General features: G+C 40.3%; 1 protein-coding gene across 9 annotated transcripts in view; it reads right to left on the minus strand.

The window, feature by feature from the left end:
• The window catches only part of Dock10 (dedicator of cytokinesis 10), a 250,555-nt gene that overhangs the window by 190,814 nt on the left and 42,630 nt on the right, over nt 1-17,111 (minus strand). For 3 of the 9 annotated variants that reach the window (XM_052750005.1, XM_052750006.1, XM_052750004.1), the window contains exon 1: nt 9,194-9,378. The exons of the other annotated variants lie outside the window; for them this stretch is intronic. In XM_052750005.1, coding sequence (XP_052605965.1) covers nt 9,194-9,352 — 159 coding nt within the window. In that variant the 5' untranslated portion in view covers nt 9,353-9,378. Of the gene's footprint in view, nt 1-9,193; nt 9,379-17,111 lie in introns of those variants that run through there. 9 annotated transcript variants of the gene reach the window in all.

The raw sequence follows: 17,111 nt of genomic DNA on the forward strand, positions 1-17,111 counted from the left end.
AAGATTCAAAACCCAGTTCTTTCCTAGAACCTTCAGGGTGAAGGGCAGCCCTGCCAATTTCCAGCCTGGTGAGATTTGTGTCAGGTTTCTCCCCCAGAAATATGAGATAATAAATGGGTGTTGTTTTAACTGAAAGACAATACATGTGCTGTTTAAAACTACTTTGTGGTATTTTATCACAGTAGCAATAGGAAACTAATACGGATGGGTATATTCACTAGTCTCATTTTACAGACAAGGCAGCTACGGTAGAAATAATTGATCCAGGGTTCCTACAATCGGCAGGCGGTTTGGTAAAAGATTCAGACCACAACCTCTGATCCTTAACTCAGGAAGTACTATGAAAATTAGGAACAACACGTGGCACTTTTCTTATGTCCTCTTGTAATGGAGAATGTTCTTTGTCTACTTAGCATTTTATCTTTGTCATTCTCTGGGTTTCTGAACTCCTTCCCTGGATGTGGCTGGATGCACAAAGATTAGATCACTAAGGTAATACTGCAGCTCTTGCTGAAGTACCAACCAGGATTGTGATCTTACATCCATTTGAGCTCTGTGTCAGCCTCCAAACTGTATACTGTATGAGGTTAGAGCAGCCAGATCATTGTCACCTGTGCCTGATGAATGCCAAGTGATATTGTCTCTCAGTCTCCTGCTCAGTCTAGTTCTGTGCTGGATTCCTGATGTTTAGACAGTCAGTGACGCATTCAACACCTGCAGAGTGAATGCATCCTTTAAAATGAAATATAAGCCGGGCGGTGGTGGCACACGCCTTTAATCTCAGCTAAGACTGTTACACAGATAAACTTTGTCTTGAAAATAAAAACACAAAAAAACTATAAAAAAAAAGATTTTAGAAAATGGAGTTAGCTTTCTGTTGCTGTGACAAAATAACCTGAGATAATCAACTTAGGAAGGAAGGCTCATTTTGATTCCATTGTTGACACTTAAGTTCATGGTTCATTAGTTCACAGCATTTGGACCTGTAGCAGCACAGTACAGCAGGGTGGGAGTTCATAGTGAAGGGTCTGTTTACCTTCTGGCATCTAGGAAGCAAAACAAAGTGACAGAATGGGCTGGGCTCCCAACATTGCCTCCAAGGGCATGTCTCACTGACTTTCCCTTCTTCCATTAGGCCTCAGTTCTTAAAGGCCCCACCACCTCTAGATAGAACCATAAACTCATGGCCAATTTGTAACAACTAGGCATCTGGGGAAAACACAGATCCAAACTACAGCAGGAATTTCAGCAAACCTAGACTGTAGTCCCTAGCTAAGCAAATCAGCTCCATGAAGATAAAAGTTGAGAGAATAAATTGACTTTTTTAGGAAAACCTCACTGAAGAAGCAAGACAAATTGCTACATTCATATTTGACTTGCAAAAGACACATGTGACTTTCAACTATATCACTGCTTTTTTCAATTTCTCAATTATATCACTATTATTTCCTAAGATCAGGGTTTAGGGTCTCGGTCATAACGAATCCTAGAATTGAGGGAATGGGTCTAAAACTCACTCTTCCACACAACAAAGAAACACTGAAAACAAACATGTCACACTTAAAAATTGTATTTAATTATAATTCAAAAATTAAGGAATTTTTTATTATCAATAATTTGAATTCATTAAATTCATTATTTCTCTAGACATATTTCAAAATATTTCTATTTGGTAATATAATTTTTACAACCTATACACCATGGCTTTTCCCAAAGCATTATATCACTAAGGTAGAATATTTTATACATACACACACACACACACACACACACACACACACACACACACACACTATTTATACCTACATCAATCTATACAGTTGAATCTGTGCATTGGTTTTGATTTACATAGCTGGTTATCAACCCACCCATACCCATGACTTCCAACCCACCCATGACTTTCTACTGTTATTTATCATATTATAGATTTTAATTTTAAAACATTTTTTGTTCCTTATCATTTTCAATTGATGTAATTTAGAAAACTATAACAATGTACTATCATTTGGACAAGTGGATGCCATATGTTATTTGAGTCCTATAAGCCCTTTCCTGAAAGATTTGTATTGTTAATTACTAAGCTCCAAGCATATTCAATTAATTCTTCTACCCAGGGAGAAGGCACTCAAAGCATTTGTCTCTTTTCTATGGCTTCATGATTCAGTTGAAAATGAGTTCACATGCAGAAATTACTGCCAACGATTCTCTGGGCTTTTAGGCTCCCTTTTATACTATCTTTGGCACACCATTTAAACTCACTTTCCATTATTTACATGGGATTCCCTTCCTGAGGGAGTCTTAAGTCAGTATATTCAAATCCATTCTCACTAAAGCAGAGCAGAACATTAACTTGGGATTCAGAGACCTTAAAAGCCTTTTCTTCACAGAGCCGTTCAACAAATATGCAACTGGGCAAAGAATGTGAAGAATCCCTCTGCAAAAGTTTTATTAGGTTATTTAGTAGAGAGATATAAAGAGATTATTTTATTTCCTCTGAAGTAGTTCCCATATCAAACTCCTCTTTGGTCTTGGTTTTGTTCACTGAGCATATATATAAACAAATGAGTCCCAGAGAGATGAAATTATTATTTTTATAAATAATTATTGTCTTCCTTCATCTTATCCTGGTGTTTAAAGTACTTGAGCAAGAAGCAGGGATTGTTTTGCTTACACCTTGGAAGGAGATTCAAATATGGAGAATCAAAGAGTAACTCAAGCAGAACTGTACTAACACATTCCTTGGCCTCTGGTTTTGAGCCACATTCCGTAGCATCCTCTGAGAATGGATAGGAAGAAATGCATTAACTCCTAATGCAAATGGCCTCCTTGTCTTGCTGCAGGAATTACCCAGTGGGTAGCATACTAACACTGTGAAGAAGATTATAAATCTCTTGTAGATTAAGTTAGCCTGCACACTCACAATTTTCCACCTCTGTATACCACTGTAGCAGTTGACTCTGAAATGTCCCCCATAAACTCACATTTTGCACTCTGGTTCCCCAACCTGTGGTGCTGTTTTAAAAGCTAAGGAGTACTTAAGATGTGGTACTTTGCTGGAGGAAGTAGGTAAGGAGGGACAGGCCTTAAAGATTATGGCCCCACCCTAGTTCCATTCTTGCTCATGTTATCTCTAGGTCCTTGCAGTGTGAGAAGTCTCTGCCGTATGTTCATGTCACCATGAACACTTTGGTACCTTTTCTGTTATGATGGACTGAAGTCTTCCCAAGCTACAAGCCAAAAAGAAATCTTTTCTACTTAAATTGCTTTTGTAGGTATTTTGTCATAGTGCCAAGAAAAGCAACTAACACAAATACAAATTAATGTACAATGTGATTCTATAAGGTAAATATTCTGGTTCTCCAACAGACAAGGTGGACACCTTCCACTGTGTCAAACACAGAGATGACCCAGGATGTCCAGGTCATGTGGGTTTTCATTAAATAAGATAATTTGAGACTCTGACCTTCGTTCTTTCGACTCTAAATCTAGAAGTCTATTCAATCATACTAACTCCTAGACCCTCAGGTAAACAGCAGGCGCCCAGAAGAAAATCCAAGTTCCTTTGGATCAACTAGATAATACAATATACTATAGAAGCCAAAACTAAGGAAAAAAGATTCCCCAGTGACTAAGGCCTTGTCATTTACCAGATATGGGTCAGAGCAAGCTTTTCAGTCACTATAGTATTTTAGGATTGTATAGTATTTTAGACTTGGTGGACCATGCATCTTCTCTGGTATTTTCTCTTTCTTCCTTTTGCCTCCTTATATTTTGTTTCTTCACTTCATTTTATCCTATCTTAAAACTGTGAAAATCATCCTTATTTCATGGGTTGTGAGCTAAAGATAGAATTTGACATAAATGCAAGTTCACAAAAGCAATGAATGTCGAAAACTTCTCAGTATCAAAAGATACCTTATGAGCAAGTCGTGGGGCAGCGATTGTAACTGAGAGTCACTCAATATGATATGTTTATCATCTAAGTGCACATTGTTGACTGGCAGTGATTTCGTTTCCCAGACTTACCCATACATTTAGACTATTGTTGTATCTCCTGGTGTTTGAGCAATATTAATGATAAAGCCATATGGCTTTATCTATAAACCATATCCTTGTCATCCCACAATTTAAATGTTATGGTTTCTACCATTTCAGAATCATCTCAAAATGTTCATGGATTTGGAAAATGCTTCACTTTCTAGTTGAGACTTCTGAATCTGTTATGTGGGAATTCATGATCTAGCCAGAGGAAGACAGAAGCCGACCTGACATTTGTTCCACAGTCTCCTCTTGTATCAGTGGATAATCATTCTTTATTTGAGAGGAAAAAAGGAGACTTAAAAATGAAGAAAACCTCTGGGGTTAGCAGTGATGATAAGACATATGAAATTACAGGAATTAACCAGAAAACAGATCTACATAAATTAAATTAGGTAAACTTTATCAGAACATGCTATAAGTGGAATAAGAAAAATAATTCATAAATATTTTGGGTGGCTGGGGAGATGGCTGAGTTGGTGAAGGGGTTGTTGTACAAACATAAAGACCCAAGTTTAAGCTCCAGACCCCACATAAAAATGCTAACTATATGTACACCTGAAACCACAGGAGTGGCTAGGGAAAAAGGCAAGCAGGTCACTGGGGCTTGCCAGTCAGCCAGCCTAGCATGATCAGCAAGTTCCAGGCAATTGAGACAGACTGTCTCAAAAAATGAGGTCGAAAATGTTCCCAAGGAACAAAAGCCAAGGCTGACTTCTGTCTTCACACCCACAGGAACATATATCACACCCACAGGAATATATATCACACCTACAGGAATATACATCACACCCACATGAACATACATCACACCTACAGGAATATACATCACACCCACAGGTACATGCAGCATACCCACAGGAACATATACATCACACCCACAGGAACATACACTATACCCACAGAAACATACATCACACCCACAGAAACATACATCACACTCATAGGAACATACATCATATTTTGAAATAATGTAATTTTTTTCAGTTCATCTTCACTGAATTTTAATAGTCTCAGCTGTCAGGATATATGTATCCCTTATAAATGGCAAAGGGACTAAATCCTTCATTTTCATGTTTAGAACATCTCTTCAGTTTGGACCACACACCCAAACTACAGTCATGAAAATCTCAAGCTGATTGCTGACTCAGAGCACCTCAAATGAAGTTCTTCAGGCTAGACACCTGTATTCAAGTTCTGAGTGGGGATACCACATCTGCAGGACATCAACATTCAACCCTTGTGTTTATCTCCCTCCTTAATTCATTCCTATGTGATTGAATTAAGAGTTGGGAGTTAACCAAGCTTTTCATCTTGGTGTTAACTGCTTAGAGATGTCAGTCCACAGGTCCTTATTCAATTCTAGTCTATAAAAAGATAAAAGGCATTGTTCTGGGTACCAATGAGGCAAAAAACCAGACTTAATCCCTGCCTATTTCCTATATATCAGCGATACAAGAAAAATATATAAATAGTAAAAGTATCAATTAAAAGCTCAGCCCAGCTGGGCGGTGGTGGTGCACACCTTTAATCCCAGCACTCAGGAGGCAGAGCCAGGCAGATATCTGTGATTTTGAGGCCAGCCTGGTCTATAGAGTGAGATCCAGGACAGGCACCAAAACTACACAAAGAAACTCTGTCTTGAAAAACCAAAAAAAAAAAAAATTCAGCCCAAGACAGGTTAGAAGGTAATATATGTTTAACTGTGAAATAGACTTACATATTATAAATAATACAGGACATTAGAAAAGTGAGCATTTGCCCATTCATCAATCATTTATTGGTATTTACATTGGGCCTGGCTTTACTCCTCTGTATGAATTTCCTTAAAACTCTGGAGTCATACATCTAGCTTCCTACTTGACGTTGCCAGCACAGACCTATAAAGCACTGATAACTCAGCACCTTCATAACGGACTTAGAATCTTGCTCCTGAACTCCTGTTCCCACATTTTTCTACTAAAGGACAATTTGGTTCTGAATGTACAGGCAAGAATTCAATAGCAAGGGATGGGAAAATCTCTCAGCAGCTAAGGACACTTACTGCTCTTGCAGAGAACCTGGGCTCAGTTTCTAAGAGCTACATCTAAGTGGTTCACAATCACCAACAATCCAGTTCCATGAGATTGGATGCCTTCTGTGGGTACCAAGCATGCATGTGATACAGATGCATACATGTAGGCAAAGCATTCATACACATATGATAAAACATAAATAAACCCTTTAAAGAAATGTGCACAGCAAACCCAGACTGCTGTCTTTTTTCCACACTTTGTAAGTAACTCATTGCAAAGCCTAGTTGTTCTGCTATTGAAATGCATCTAGAATCCAAAGACTTCTCACTAACCCAGAAGAAACCATACTGGACTTCAGCTGGAGTCACTACAATAGCTTTTCTGACTACTAGTGTTCCCACAGCTCCTAAGTTTGCCTTCTGTAGCCCTAGAGCCTACTACTCTTTTCTAGAGACTCTCAAATTCATGAGTTGAAATTCAAATTCATCAGGTAGAGAGCTTAGGTTTCCATCTTTCAAAACGGAGGCACGCTCTTCATAGTGTCATCCCAGGTGATCCTCTATTGCACTGGTTATCAATGTGTGGGTCATGACCCTTTGGGGGATCAAATGACCCTCTCACAAGGATTGCATATTAGATGTCCTGAATATCAGATATTTACATTAACATTCCTAACAGTAGCAAACTTACAGTTATGAAGTAGCAATGAAAACCATTTTATGGTTGGGGGTCACCACACCATGAGGAACTGGATGAAAGGGTCACAGCATTAGGAAGGTTGAGAATCACTGCTCTATTAAAATAAGCCAGAATTTGCTGAAAGCACAGATTCCCAGCATCCCCACTAGGCTTTCTCATATAAAATTACTGGAGCCCAGAGGTCAAGGATCTACATGCATAGAAGCCTCCATATGAAGTTGGAACAAGCAAAAATTATCAAAGCACCATCTTGGATGGTGGCCAATGCTCTCATTAATAAATCTGTCCACTAGATGTTACAATCCTACAGTGACACATCCAGAACAAAAAGCCTCCTGAAATATACCATCGCCATCACACCTTGCAGCCAGGGCAGAGATTCCTGGTGTGTCTCTTCCTTGTGCTGCATGTGGGAATTCTGGAGTTGCCCTAGAGGACATTTTCAAGGGCCACAATGACTTTGTACCAGCATGTGTTCCTCTAAGTGGTCCAAGAGTTTCTCATAAGAACTCAGTTTGTCGGTTTCCTCCTTATTTTCTTTGTGGTGGAACCAGGGTGGGAAGCACAATGGCTTTTAGAATCAGTGGTCCCTGTGGCCTGCAGAGCTGACATTTAGCAGTTCTAGGATGAGAACAGGTATCCAACCTGCTGGGCCTCTCATTTGTCATCAGTTAATTCTTGTTAAACATGTTAAACTTTCTTACTGAGACATGGTAATTTTGTACATTTATGGGGTGCCATATGATATTTCAATCTACGTATTCATTGCATAATGTCCAGATCAGGGTAAACATATTTATTTTTCTCAAACACCTGTCATTCACTTGTGGTGAAAAACATTCAAAATTCTTTCTTTTAGATTTTTAAATATATAGTATGTTATCACAACATGGGTGAATTATTTTCATTTTCAGAATTTAGGACTTTTCATTTGTCTTAAAGTCACGGAAGCAAAAAAAAATGATAAAATGATAAAACAACCCTTTACCACCCCCAACACACACACAGACACACACACACACACACACACACACACACACACACACACACACACACACACACGCCAAAAACTATTTGTTGGAAAAAATGGTTTCATACAAGAGACAAAATGATATAAATTGAAAATGTATGGATAAGGGTTAGCTCTATCCATGGTGAATTCTTTATCACACCATTAAATGCTAGTAAAAGAACTAGATAAATCAAAAGAATACTTAGAAAATAATAAATTGCTACTGAATACTTTAAAATATTTTACTTATTTTGAAACATTGGTGTTAGTAACATACACATAAGTATGTATATAATCTCTAAGTATATTACTACTAATGAAAGTTAGGAAACAGGACTTTTTTGACCTTTGAGTAATCTTAAACCCTTTTAAGTTTTATAGGGATAACAAGTGTGAAATTGTTTGGACTTCATGCTTCTGTGAAGAGCCCTTAATTCAAGAGTGGTATTGCTTTGTGAAAACTCAAATCTTGATTTGTCAAAAGAGTTCGTGTAGAAAGTTACACTGTGGTCACCTATCACTCAGAGGTATATCCAGGGCCAAATGACTTTCATTTAAGAACTGTTAGTGCAACAGGTATTTTTCATTCATTATTTACTATATCCTTGAAAACCAAAGTCTAAGAGAAAAAAATTGTGTTGAAAGCACTCTTACTTTAATACATCCCCAGTTTTGGAAAGTTCAGCATACCGTTTATATCCTGACAGGGGATTTCAATGACTAAGCAGATCTCTTCCCCAAATCTTAAAGTAAGGAGTGACTCTGTACTTAATCCTCCCTGCTTAAACAGTGGCACAGAGGAGCAACACTACCTGATACAATAAAAGCACAAATTGAAAAATTATATAGTTTTACAATTAGCAAGAAACAACTTTTGAATGAAAACATCATGCGTTCCACAAAACTCTCAATTACTCTGATTTTGTGCCAAAGTTAACTAAGCGTTCTGAAAAAGCATTTCCGTTTCAGAGTCAGGAAAAGGAAAGAAAAACAACCCCAGCTCTCTTGAAGTTAGAGGTCTAACTACCAGCATCTACAAAATGTGATTGTTATAGGTGATATCCAAAGAAACCCACAATCTGGGCTCCTCTTCCAAATTAAGATTTATAACAGAAGCCACTGAAACTCAGTGTCAAATTTCTTTTTCTTTTTCTTTTTTCATGCTGCAGAGTTAACATCATACAAATGCTAGTAAGTGAAAGATTTCACAGACACACCACACATTGACATGACAGAAAGAAAACCACCTCTCTTAACAACAGCAATGCTCCTGAGAGATATTTTCCTCCCAAACAGCAACAACAAGGCAGCAAACTTCAGGTCACACATATCTTGATCTGAAGCCAAACACCGAACCCTCCCAAATTGTAGCTTCTATCTCCGTAATAGCAGTTCAATCCAGAGAGTCTGTTTGCCGGGAATACAGTACCATTATGAGGGTTCTGGGTCTACTCATTTCGTCGTCACTTTCAAGAGGCACGATTTCATGGGATGGTTCCTCCTGGCGCCTTCTACAAATGTGTGGACAGCTCCTCTGCACCACAGAGCGAAAAGCTTGAAGCAGAACAATGCTGGCAGTGCAGCCCATCGCTGCATCCTGGAGCCTACAGAATAACTTCTATGTTGATGCTATGTTTGAAAAACAGTGGCTCCTTGTCCCCGGAGCAAGCCTACACAGCAGCTGCAGCCAGCTCGCCCTCCAATCACTTCCTTGAGCTGTGATCATCTGATCACGGCCAGATAGCTTGGATGCAGAGATGGGGAAGATTTGATCCACAGAAACTGAACACACTCAACATCAGCGCGTTTCATCCAGAAAGGGTTTCTCAATACATTTCAAAAGCGTATTTTCTGGTTTTTTTTGTTTGTTTGTTTGTTTTTTACAGTGACTGTCTTGGATTCCTGTTTCAGAGCTTTGGATAAATACATCTTTTCTTCTCTCTCTCTCTCTCTCTCTCTCTCTCTCTCTCTCTCTCTCTCTCTCTCTCTCTCTCTCACACACACACACACACACACACACACACACACACACACCATAAATCATTCTTCAAATGAAACAACTGAAAATCAGACTTCATGCTGACTTTTCTCCTCCCAAGGCAAAGTAGCAAAGTATATTGACTAACAAACTATAGTTTAAAAAATGTAAACATTTCGGAAGGAAGTTTTTCTGGTTGTCTCATTAAGTCATCCGGGGTTTTACTTCACATAAATTCCAGAAGAGAAATTGGCACCAGCAATGGAGAGCACCCTATGTCAAGATGGTTTATCAAAAGTATGCATGCGATAACAGACCATGTGAGAGACGCCAGTGTTCTGCGTGATTTCTTCTCAATGGTGTGGTTGTTCTGTTCCCACACACGCATTTCTGCAGCCTAGTACATTTTTATATTTACATAGGCAGTTTGCAGGGCGGAAAACCTCTCTCTCTATCTGAGGTCACCCAGTGCACTCTGCCAAGCTGACCTCTCAGAGGCAGCGGGCAAACATTTTAACATCCTATCAGTAAGAGCCAAGGCTTCAGAAAAGCACACTGAGGTCTTTGGTAGTTGAGGGTCTAGTATCCCCTGACTTCTGCAAGGCTAGTCACTTAGGAGGGAACCAAAGACGGATGCTTAGAAATCACATGACCCATCTGGAATGGCCTCAAGACCTAATGGTATACTGAAAGCGAATAGGACAGCAGGGGATACATGTGCTAAAAATATCTCATGGAAAATGGATTTTGCTTACAAATGAGGGAAGCATGAAATCCCCAGGAGAATTTTCAATGTTGGGATCTTTTTGCCAAGCTAGTTCTTTCAGTCTAACTCTCAGAGATTTAAATAAAAAAAAAATCAAAACAAAACAATATTCTATTTAGTCTGGGGGCTCCTTGTGACAGAGTGCTACTGTATGCAGTTTAGCAAAGGTTTGTTCTGGTGTAAGGTGTGGTCGACACAGCCACACTCAAGTCACTTCCCCAGAAGCATATAGCAAAATGCTCAATTAGGCATCCATTACTCAGTAATCTGTCACAACACACTATCATTTTAATTGGTATGTCTGCCAGAGAAATAAAACATGTTTCTTTTCATGTTTTCCCCTCCTCTTTTAAGAAGTACCAACTGCCAATAGTTTTCATCTCACTCTGTTTTGAGCAAACATCTTTTAGGGCTGCCAGAGAAAGAAGAAAAAAAAAATGCTAACGGTGCTGGCAAGTCCTCAGCTTCCTCTGGACCTCTGTCAGCCTGCCTGCTCTCTAATCTAAACCATTTCACTCCAGACGACTGAGGCATTTACTGACAAGAGGCCACCGTTGAGATCATCTGGCTCAACTGTACTGAATACAGAAACCAAGTGGCAAGTGTGAGCCCCTGCCTGTGGATGTACCCTTTGAAATATGGCCATTCCTGCAGGCCCTACGAGTGTGGGTGCCCACTCTACCCACCTCCTCCCAGTCTCCTAGTAGACCTCCCTCTAATCCTCTACATGGGTAATGACCATCTGCCCATGAGCACATGGCTTATCAGACACACCTCCAGATCCAGGCTTATCAGACACACCTCCAGATCCAGGCTTATCATCAGACACACCTCCAGATCCAGGCTTATCAGACACACCTCCAGCTCCAGCTGGAAAATGGAGAAGACCCCTAGTTCCGTCACACACTCTGGGGGTCCAAAGGCACACTTTGTCTCCTGAACTTCCTTCTGGCCACCTTTCTCTCTATCTGACTAACACTTTTGGGGTGGCTTTTGGAGTCAGATGTTTTGGCAGGTGGCGCAGTCTTTAGGGATCTGCATGGGATGCTTTCTAGCTATTAGGAGCCTGTTTGCATCGATCCTCTCTCTGCCTCTGGGGAATCCGCCCCCATTATGGATGGGCTGCTAAGGGAGGGGCTTGCACTACCCTCCCCCTTCTTCCTTCCTCACTCCCTCATTCTTTTTTTTTCTGACTCCAAATCTCTACTTTAAGAGAATGCCCAATAAAACAGTTATCCACTGGACAGGGAACAAAATGGATGAAAAGTGGGAAACATGAGTCAGATCTGTTCAACAGCTCCTACGAAAAATTCCCAGTACGCATGCAGCAAAGCAGTGAGAAAGGAGCCAGGCTCTGAGCACTAAGGTTTATCTCGAGGAAATGGGTGAGTCTGCTTAGGGAACATAGAAATATTCTTAAAGAAACATTCCTTCATATCAACATAGCATGTGCATTGGCAGAAAGGAAATATTTTAAAATAAGCCATATACCCTTCATCAGTACTCTGCTGTTTTTCCTATGAGTCATTAATTTGGCTTCAAATACGACCCAACCTGTATATAACTTACAGAGACTTTCCTTTGCTTTCATTTATGTCCTTCTCCTAGCTGGACATTAGTTTATGATTTCATTAGACACCGTCTAAGAGTAAACTCAGTAGGTGATGTTTTCAACTCCTTTTTCTCATGTGATATTGTCACTAACGATGTGCATTGCTAAGCCTCCCAAAGTGTTGGGAGCAAGATTTTGAGTGGTTAAATACATACCGTGTACCGATTCATTCAGCATTTATAAAATCTTAAACCAATGCATAGCTGGGGGGAGGGGGGTAAGGGGGAGCTTGAGAAAACCATGTCCTGTAGATGTGGATTAACCTTCATTTCCCAAAGAAACAAAAGGAAAGCTGAAGGAAGATGCCATGGTCAGGTTACCACGCCCCAGGCAGAAAGGTGTCATAAGAGGTAAACTGAGGGTGAGCAAAGAAGAAGAGGAGGAGGGGAGGAGGAGGAAGAGGAGGAAGAAGAAGAAAAGAGGAAAGAATTAAGGGACAGGATAAGAAGTCACTTCCCAGATAGCCCATTTTACCAGAAGGGTGCCTGCCCTTGAGTCAGAAAACTGCTCATTGCCTGGGAACTGCTCATCCTGACAAGTGAACAGGGTTTTTAGAATAGTTGTCTAAGATTCTTCGGCCTAAAGGTTCCTTAAATGTAGGAGCAGATATTTCTACTACTAGGGTAGTATATCCAAAGGTCTTTTTTTCTTTAATAGGAGAGGAAACACATTTAATTTAAATAAACAATGCCAACTGAAAGTATTGGAGCTCTCCAGCTTTGTTGAATAATGTAGGAGTTGTGTGTTTAAATCTATATATCTCATCTATCTTGCCACATATCTAAATCTATCCTGACCATCCTGGATGGGACTGCAGTTGGCCGAGATGAGGGTGAAGCATGGCTTCTTTGCCTTCCCAAATACTTGGTGCCTCGGTGTCTTTTCCTGATAGATGATATTGACCTGAAGCTGGGTTTTGGGGGTCTTCTGCTGTACTTTGTACTGTAAACCAAGACTGCTCATTGAAAGTTTTGTGGTAGGAATAGAGATGAGTTTTAGCATTTTCTGGACATCCTGGTGACAGGTCCTTCATTGCATTACCCCATGTCAATTTTAGATCACTATTTCAAGACTATTTCAACTGTAATTGGAAATGCATGGGAATTTTGGGATTTTGGATTGTTGGGTTGAACTGTAAAGCCAGCAAATTCCCACGATGAAGATGGACTCCTCACCACATGGACACACTTAGAGAGAGAAGGTATTTATCCAGTATTTAAAGGTTAAATGAGATCATAATTGAGGGGCCCTAATCCGTTAAGACAGGTGTCCTTATGATAGGAAGAAACACTGAGGTTTCTCTCTTTCTGACTTTACATCCACAAGGTCAAGGGGCCACAGAAGACACAGAAAGAAGGAAGCTATATAGATGAGAAGGAAATTTGAGTTTCCAGCCTCTAGAATGCAAGACAATTTATGTAGTCTAACCCACCGTGTGTGCGTGTGTGTGTGTGTGTGTGTGTGTGTGTGTGTGTGTGTGTGTGTGTGTGTGTGTCATGTGCCCTCGGGCCCACAGAGCTCAGCTTCTCCATAAGCAGAGTCTGCAGGCCCAGAACTCTGACAGCAAATAAAGCACATATGTCACCTTCCTTCTTCCCCAAACCATGTGAAGATATTATGGAGTAGTATAGAAGGGATTGATGAGAAGTTTGGGGAGGCAGTGGGGGTGTCCCATCAGCAGGGGAGAATTTGAGTACCACTGAACAATCAAAAGTGAATGTGCTCACACTCATCAGTAACTAAAAGTGAAAGATTGAGGAGACAGGCAGGTTCAGCAGGAGGGTGCAGCACATGGAGTCTAGGAAGGGCTCCCAGCTGGAGGAAGCAGGCAAAAGGATGAGAGAAATCAGGAAGAAGGCCACTTTATCATTCAACATGCAGCACACCAGAGGCTAGCAACACTTACAGAAGGAGGAGATTTCTTCTGCAGCACCTAGCATCCATGTGTTGGTATCTCACAAAAACCCTCTGGTTTGGCTTGGGCAGGGGCAGTATCTTGCTTTCTTACCAGTCTGGTTCACACATCTTTGACACACTGGTTGCTCTAAGAGCTTTACCAGAGTTTGTCAGTCTGACCAAATTAAGAAGGAACCTTCCAATGTCCATCTGTCTCCAGAGCAAGATACCCCAACTATGGAGATCTTGCCACAGATAGTTAACTTGCAGAAAAATGGACCATACATGGAATCAATATGTCTAAACAACACGGATCCAGTCTAAAGAGATTCTTGTCCTGATGATAACTTGGTGGGAAGGCAGCCATTGAGTACAAGGTACTAAGTTAAAAGGAGCCTCAGGCTCAGAATCCAGCTGAACTGAAGGCTCCATGAGCAGTAGGAAATGTATCATCAAGGAACTTGACTAAATCCTCTGAATCTCAGTGTTAGCCAGTGTGAAATGAGCACACACCCTTTATAGTTGAGTATATTAGTGTAACTACTACAACTAATATAAGTGATATAACTGAAACAGAGTCTGGCTCATAGCAGTTATCGAGAGATCAGAAGTAGTGTTTCCTCTGCTAGTAGGGTGGTACATGCTTGCTCGCCTCCCTTCTTAGCCTCTGGTCTCAGTATGGAAGTGGTACTGCCCCTCAGAACCCTCCTCTGGCCGACCTTGCCTCATAGCCCTAAGCCTCAACCCATACAACTGTACTTTATTGTCTGGTTCCAACACACAAGCTGTAAGCTTCTGATTGATTTAATATTAAATGATATTTAATATCATCTGTAAAAGCTAGACTTTGTGTACTTGGCTGACTACTGTATATCCTGTGTTCCCTTTGCAGTCAAGCCTATGTGTGATAATAATGTGATGGGTTTACCAAGAAAGCACAGCTGCACAGAGCACTCATCGTGTGCTCAGCGCATTCATTTGTTTATACCTCCACCTGCAGAAGAGTGCTATGGTGATACCCCTTTTGCAACTGGGGAAACTGAGGCACAGAGAAACTAAATGGCTCAAAGAATTGTAGCTACAGTGAGTGGCAGGCTCAAAATTTAAATATTGTCACCCACTTGTGAATCTCCCTTTACAAGCAATTCTGAATGTTAAACATGTCAACTCTAACTTTTGTCTTCCAAAAATAGGCTTATACTAGACAAACTTGGTCATGATGCACAGTATCAAGAAAGCAACCCAGAGAAATACCCCTTTAGGGCTCATCTGTACCCCATAGAAGACTGTGAGATTTCTTGTACCACAATTGCAGAGGGAAATTATCAGCTCTAGAAAACTGTTGGGGTGAAGATTGGTTGAAGTCACATTTTATGGGAATTTAAATAAATTTAAATGCAACAAATTCAATTAAAAAAACATTTTGAAAAATGTGTTTACCATGAGAAACATTCACTAGCAGGAATGATTTCAGTCATCCAACCAATATGGCTACAAATGCATATATTTGGAATGTGGAAATGCAGCTGGCATATTATGCAATCCTTTGCTGATCTTATTGATATGAGAAGATGGATAACACCAAAGTGCCCCCAGAATGGAGGTCATGGAGATCCAGCTAACAAGTTGGCCATGTCACAGGACATGAGCTACTTATCTTCAGAGACAATGACAATCTGATGATGACCACCATATATGTTGACAGAGCTTGCTTCCCTTCCAGACTTCATGTAACTGTCTTGACACCCAATGTACTCTGTTGAGTTCTGTGATGGGAAAACATGGTAAAAGACCTAGAGACCATGGCAGAGAGCCAGGAAGCCCATCTGTTTATTTAAACTATGGCAGATCTTTACATGGGAATGCCTTGAAGTTTTGTGGGATGAACAAATCAATCAGTAGAAATATAAAGATAAAATCATCATTATCATCACCACCACCACCAAGCTCTTGATTATACTGGGCTTCTTGTTAGATTTCTCAGAGATTCAGCTGTTTCCAAGCCAAAGTGACCCAAAAGAGGAGTACACAAGAAGATGAAAAGAAAATAGATTTTAGTTCCAAGCCAAGTAAAACCAGTTCACAGGATCTGGCTGTTTTCCAGAGCAGGAACTAGGAAGGATTTTCATCCACGTTTACCTCCAGATGGTAAGTCCTCTCACACAGGATCTGAATTAAATGGTTAGGAAGTATGCATTGGGACCTTCTTAGATGCAACATGGAAACCGCAAACATCAGAGTGATTCTCTCTAGGGCATCAACCTGCTTCTCTTACGTCTACTTCAACTCCAGGGCTTGGCAATTTCGTGCACTTCAATAGTAACCTATGACCTATTTTTTCCATATTTTTGTTTGGAGAGTTCTCTTTCCTTCTTTCTCTCTTCAGTTTCACTTAATTGTAGTTGCCTCCTTCTTCCAGGCGTCTTTCCCATGTGCTGACCGAGTTGTCCAATTATTCACATTGGGAGCAAGCATGTGGTTCTTTTGTTTTAAAAACCCAGGTGTGGTTGCCAAGCTCTCCTTTATCTTCATTTTCTTCCCTTTGGCACGGGCACAGCACAAAAGCCAATTATTCTTTTTGTTGGTACATTTAGATACATCAAAGAATTATCCTTCATTCTCTCTAAGTGAGCTTCCTGCTGAGCGCATGGATAATTTAAATGTTCCATTAATATCATGTATTACATTTCTCAGGTGTCTGTGTTACATTGAGCACAGTAAATCTTTCTTCTTTTCCTTCTTCTTAATGATGTAGGAGTTAAGCAAAAATTCAGGAAGCAGACTGCCAAAATGTAAGTTCCTGTGGAGTCATTTACTGCCTTTCTCAGCCTGAGCAGAAATTTAAAGTGTATGTCCTTGTCTGTCAAAACATGAGCACTACGGGGACCCAGTACACATGTCAAGGGCTCATCCCAGTATCAGATACAAGGTAAGTATCCTGTACATCTCACCATCATTGAAAAAGAGAAGACTTAAGGATTTCCCAACATTTCCTGCTTTCTCCCCACCTCCTCCACAGTGTTTTTTTTTTTTCTTTTTTCCCACCTGCCTTTTCTTTGTCCATGGACACATAATGTTCCTTGAGTGATGGGGGA

Source organism: Peromyscus californicus, unplaced genomic scaffold (assembly GCF_007827085.1).
Source record: "Peromyscus californicus insignis strain IS unplaced genomic scaffold, ASM782708v3 Scaffold_21__1_contigs__length_65335640, whole genome shotgun sequence".
Lineage (NCBI taxonomy): Eukaryota > Metazoa > Chordata > Mammalia > Rodentia > Cricetidae > Peromyscus > Peromyscus californicus.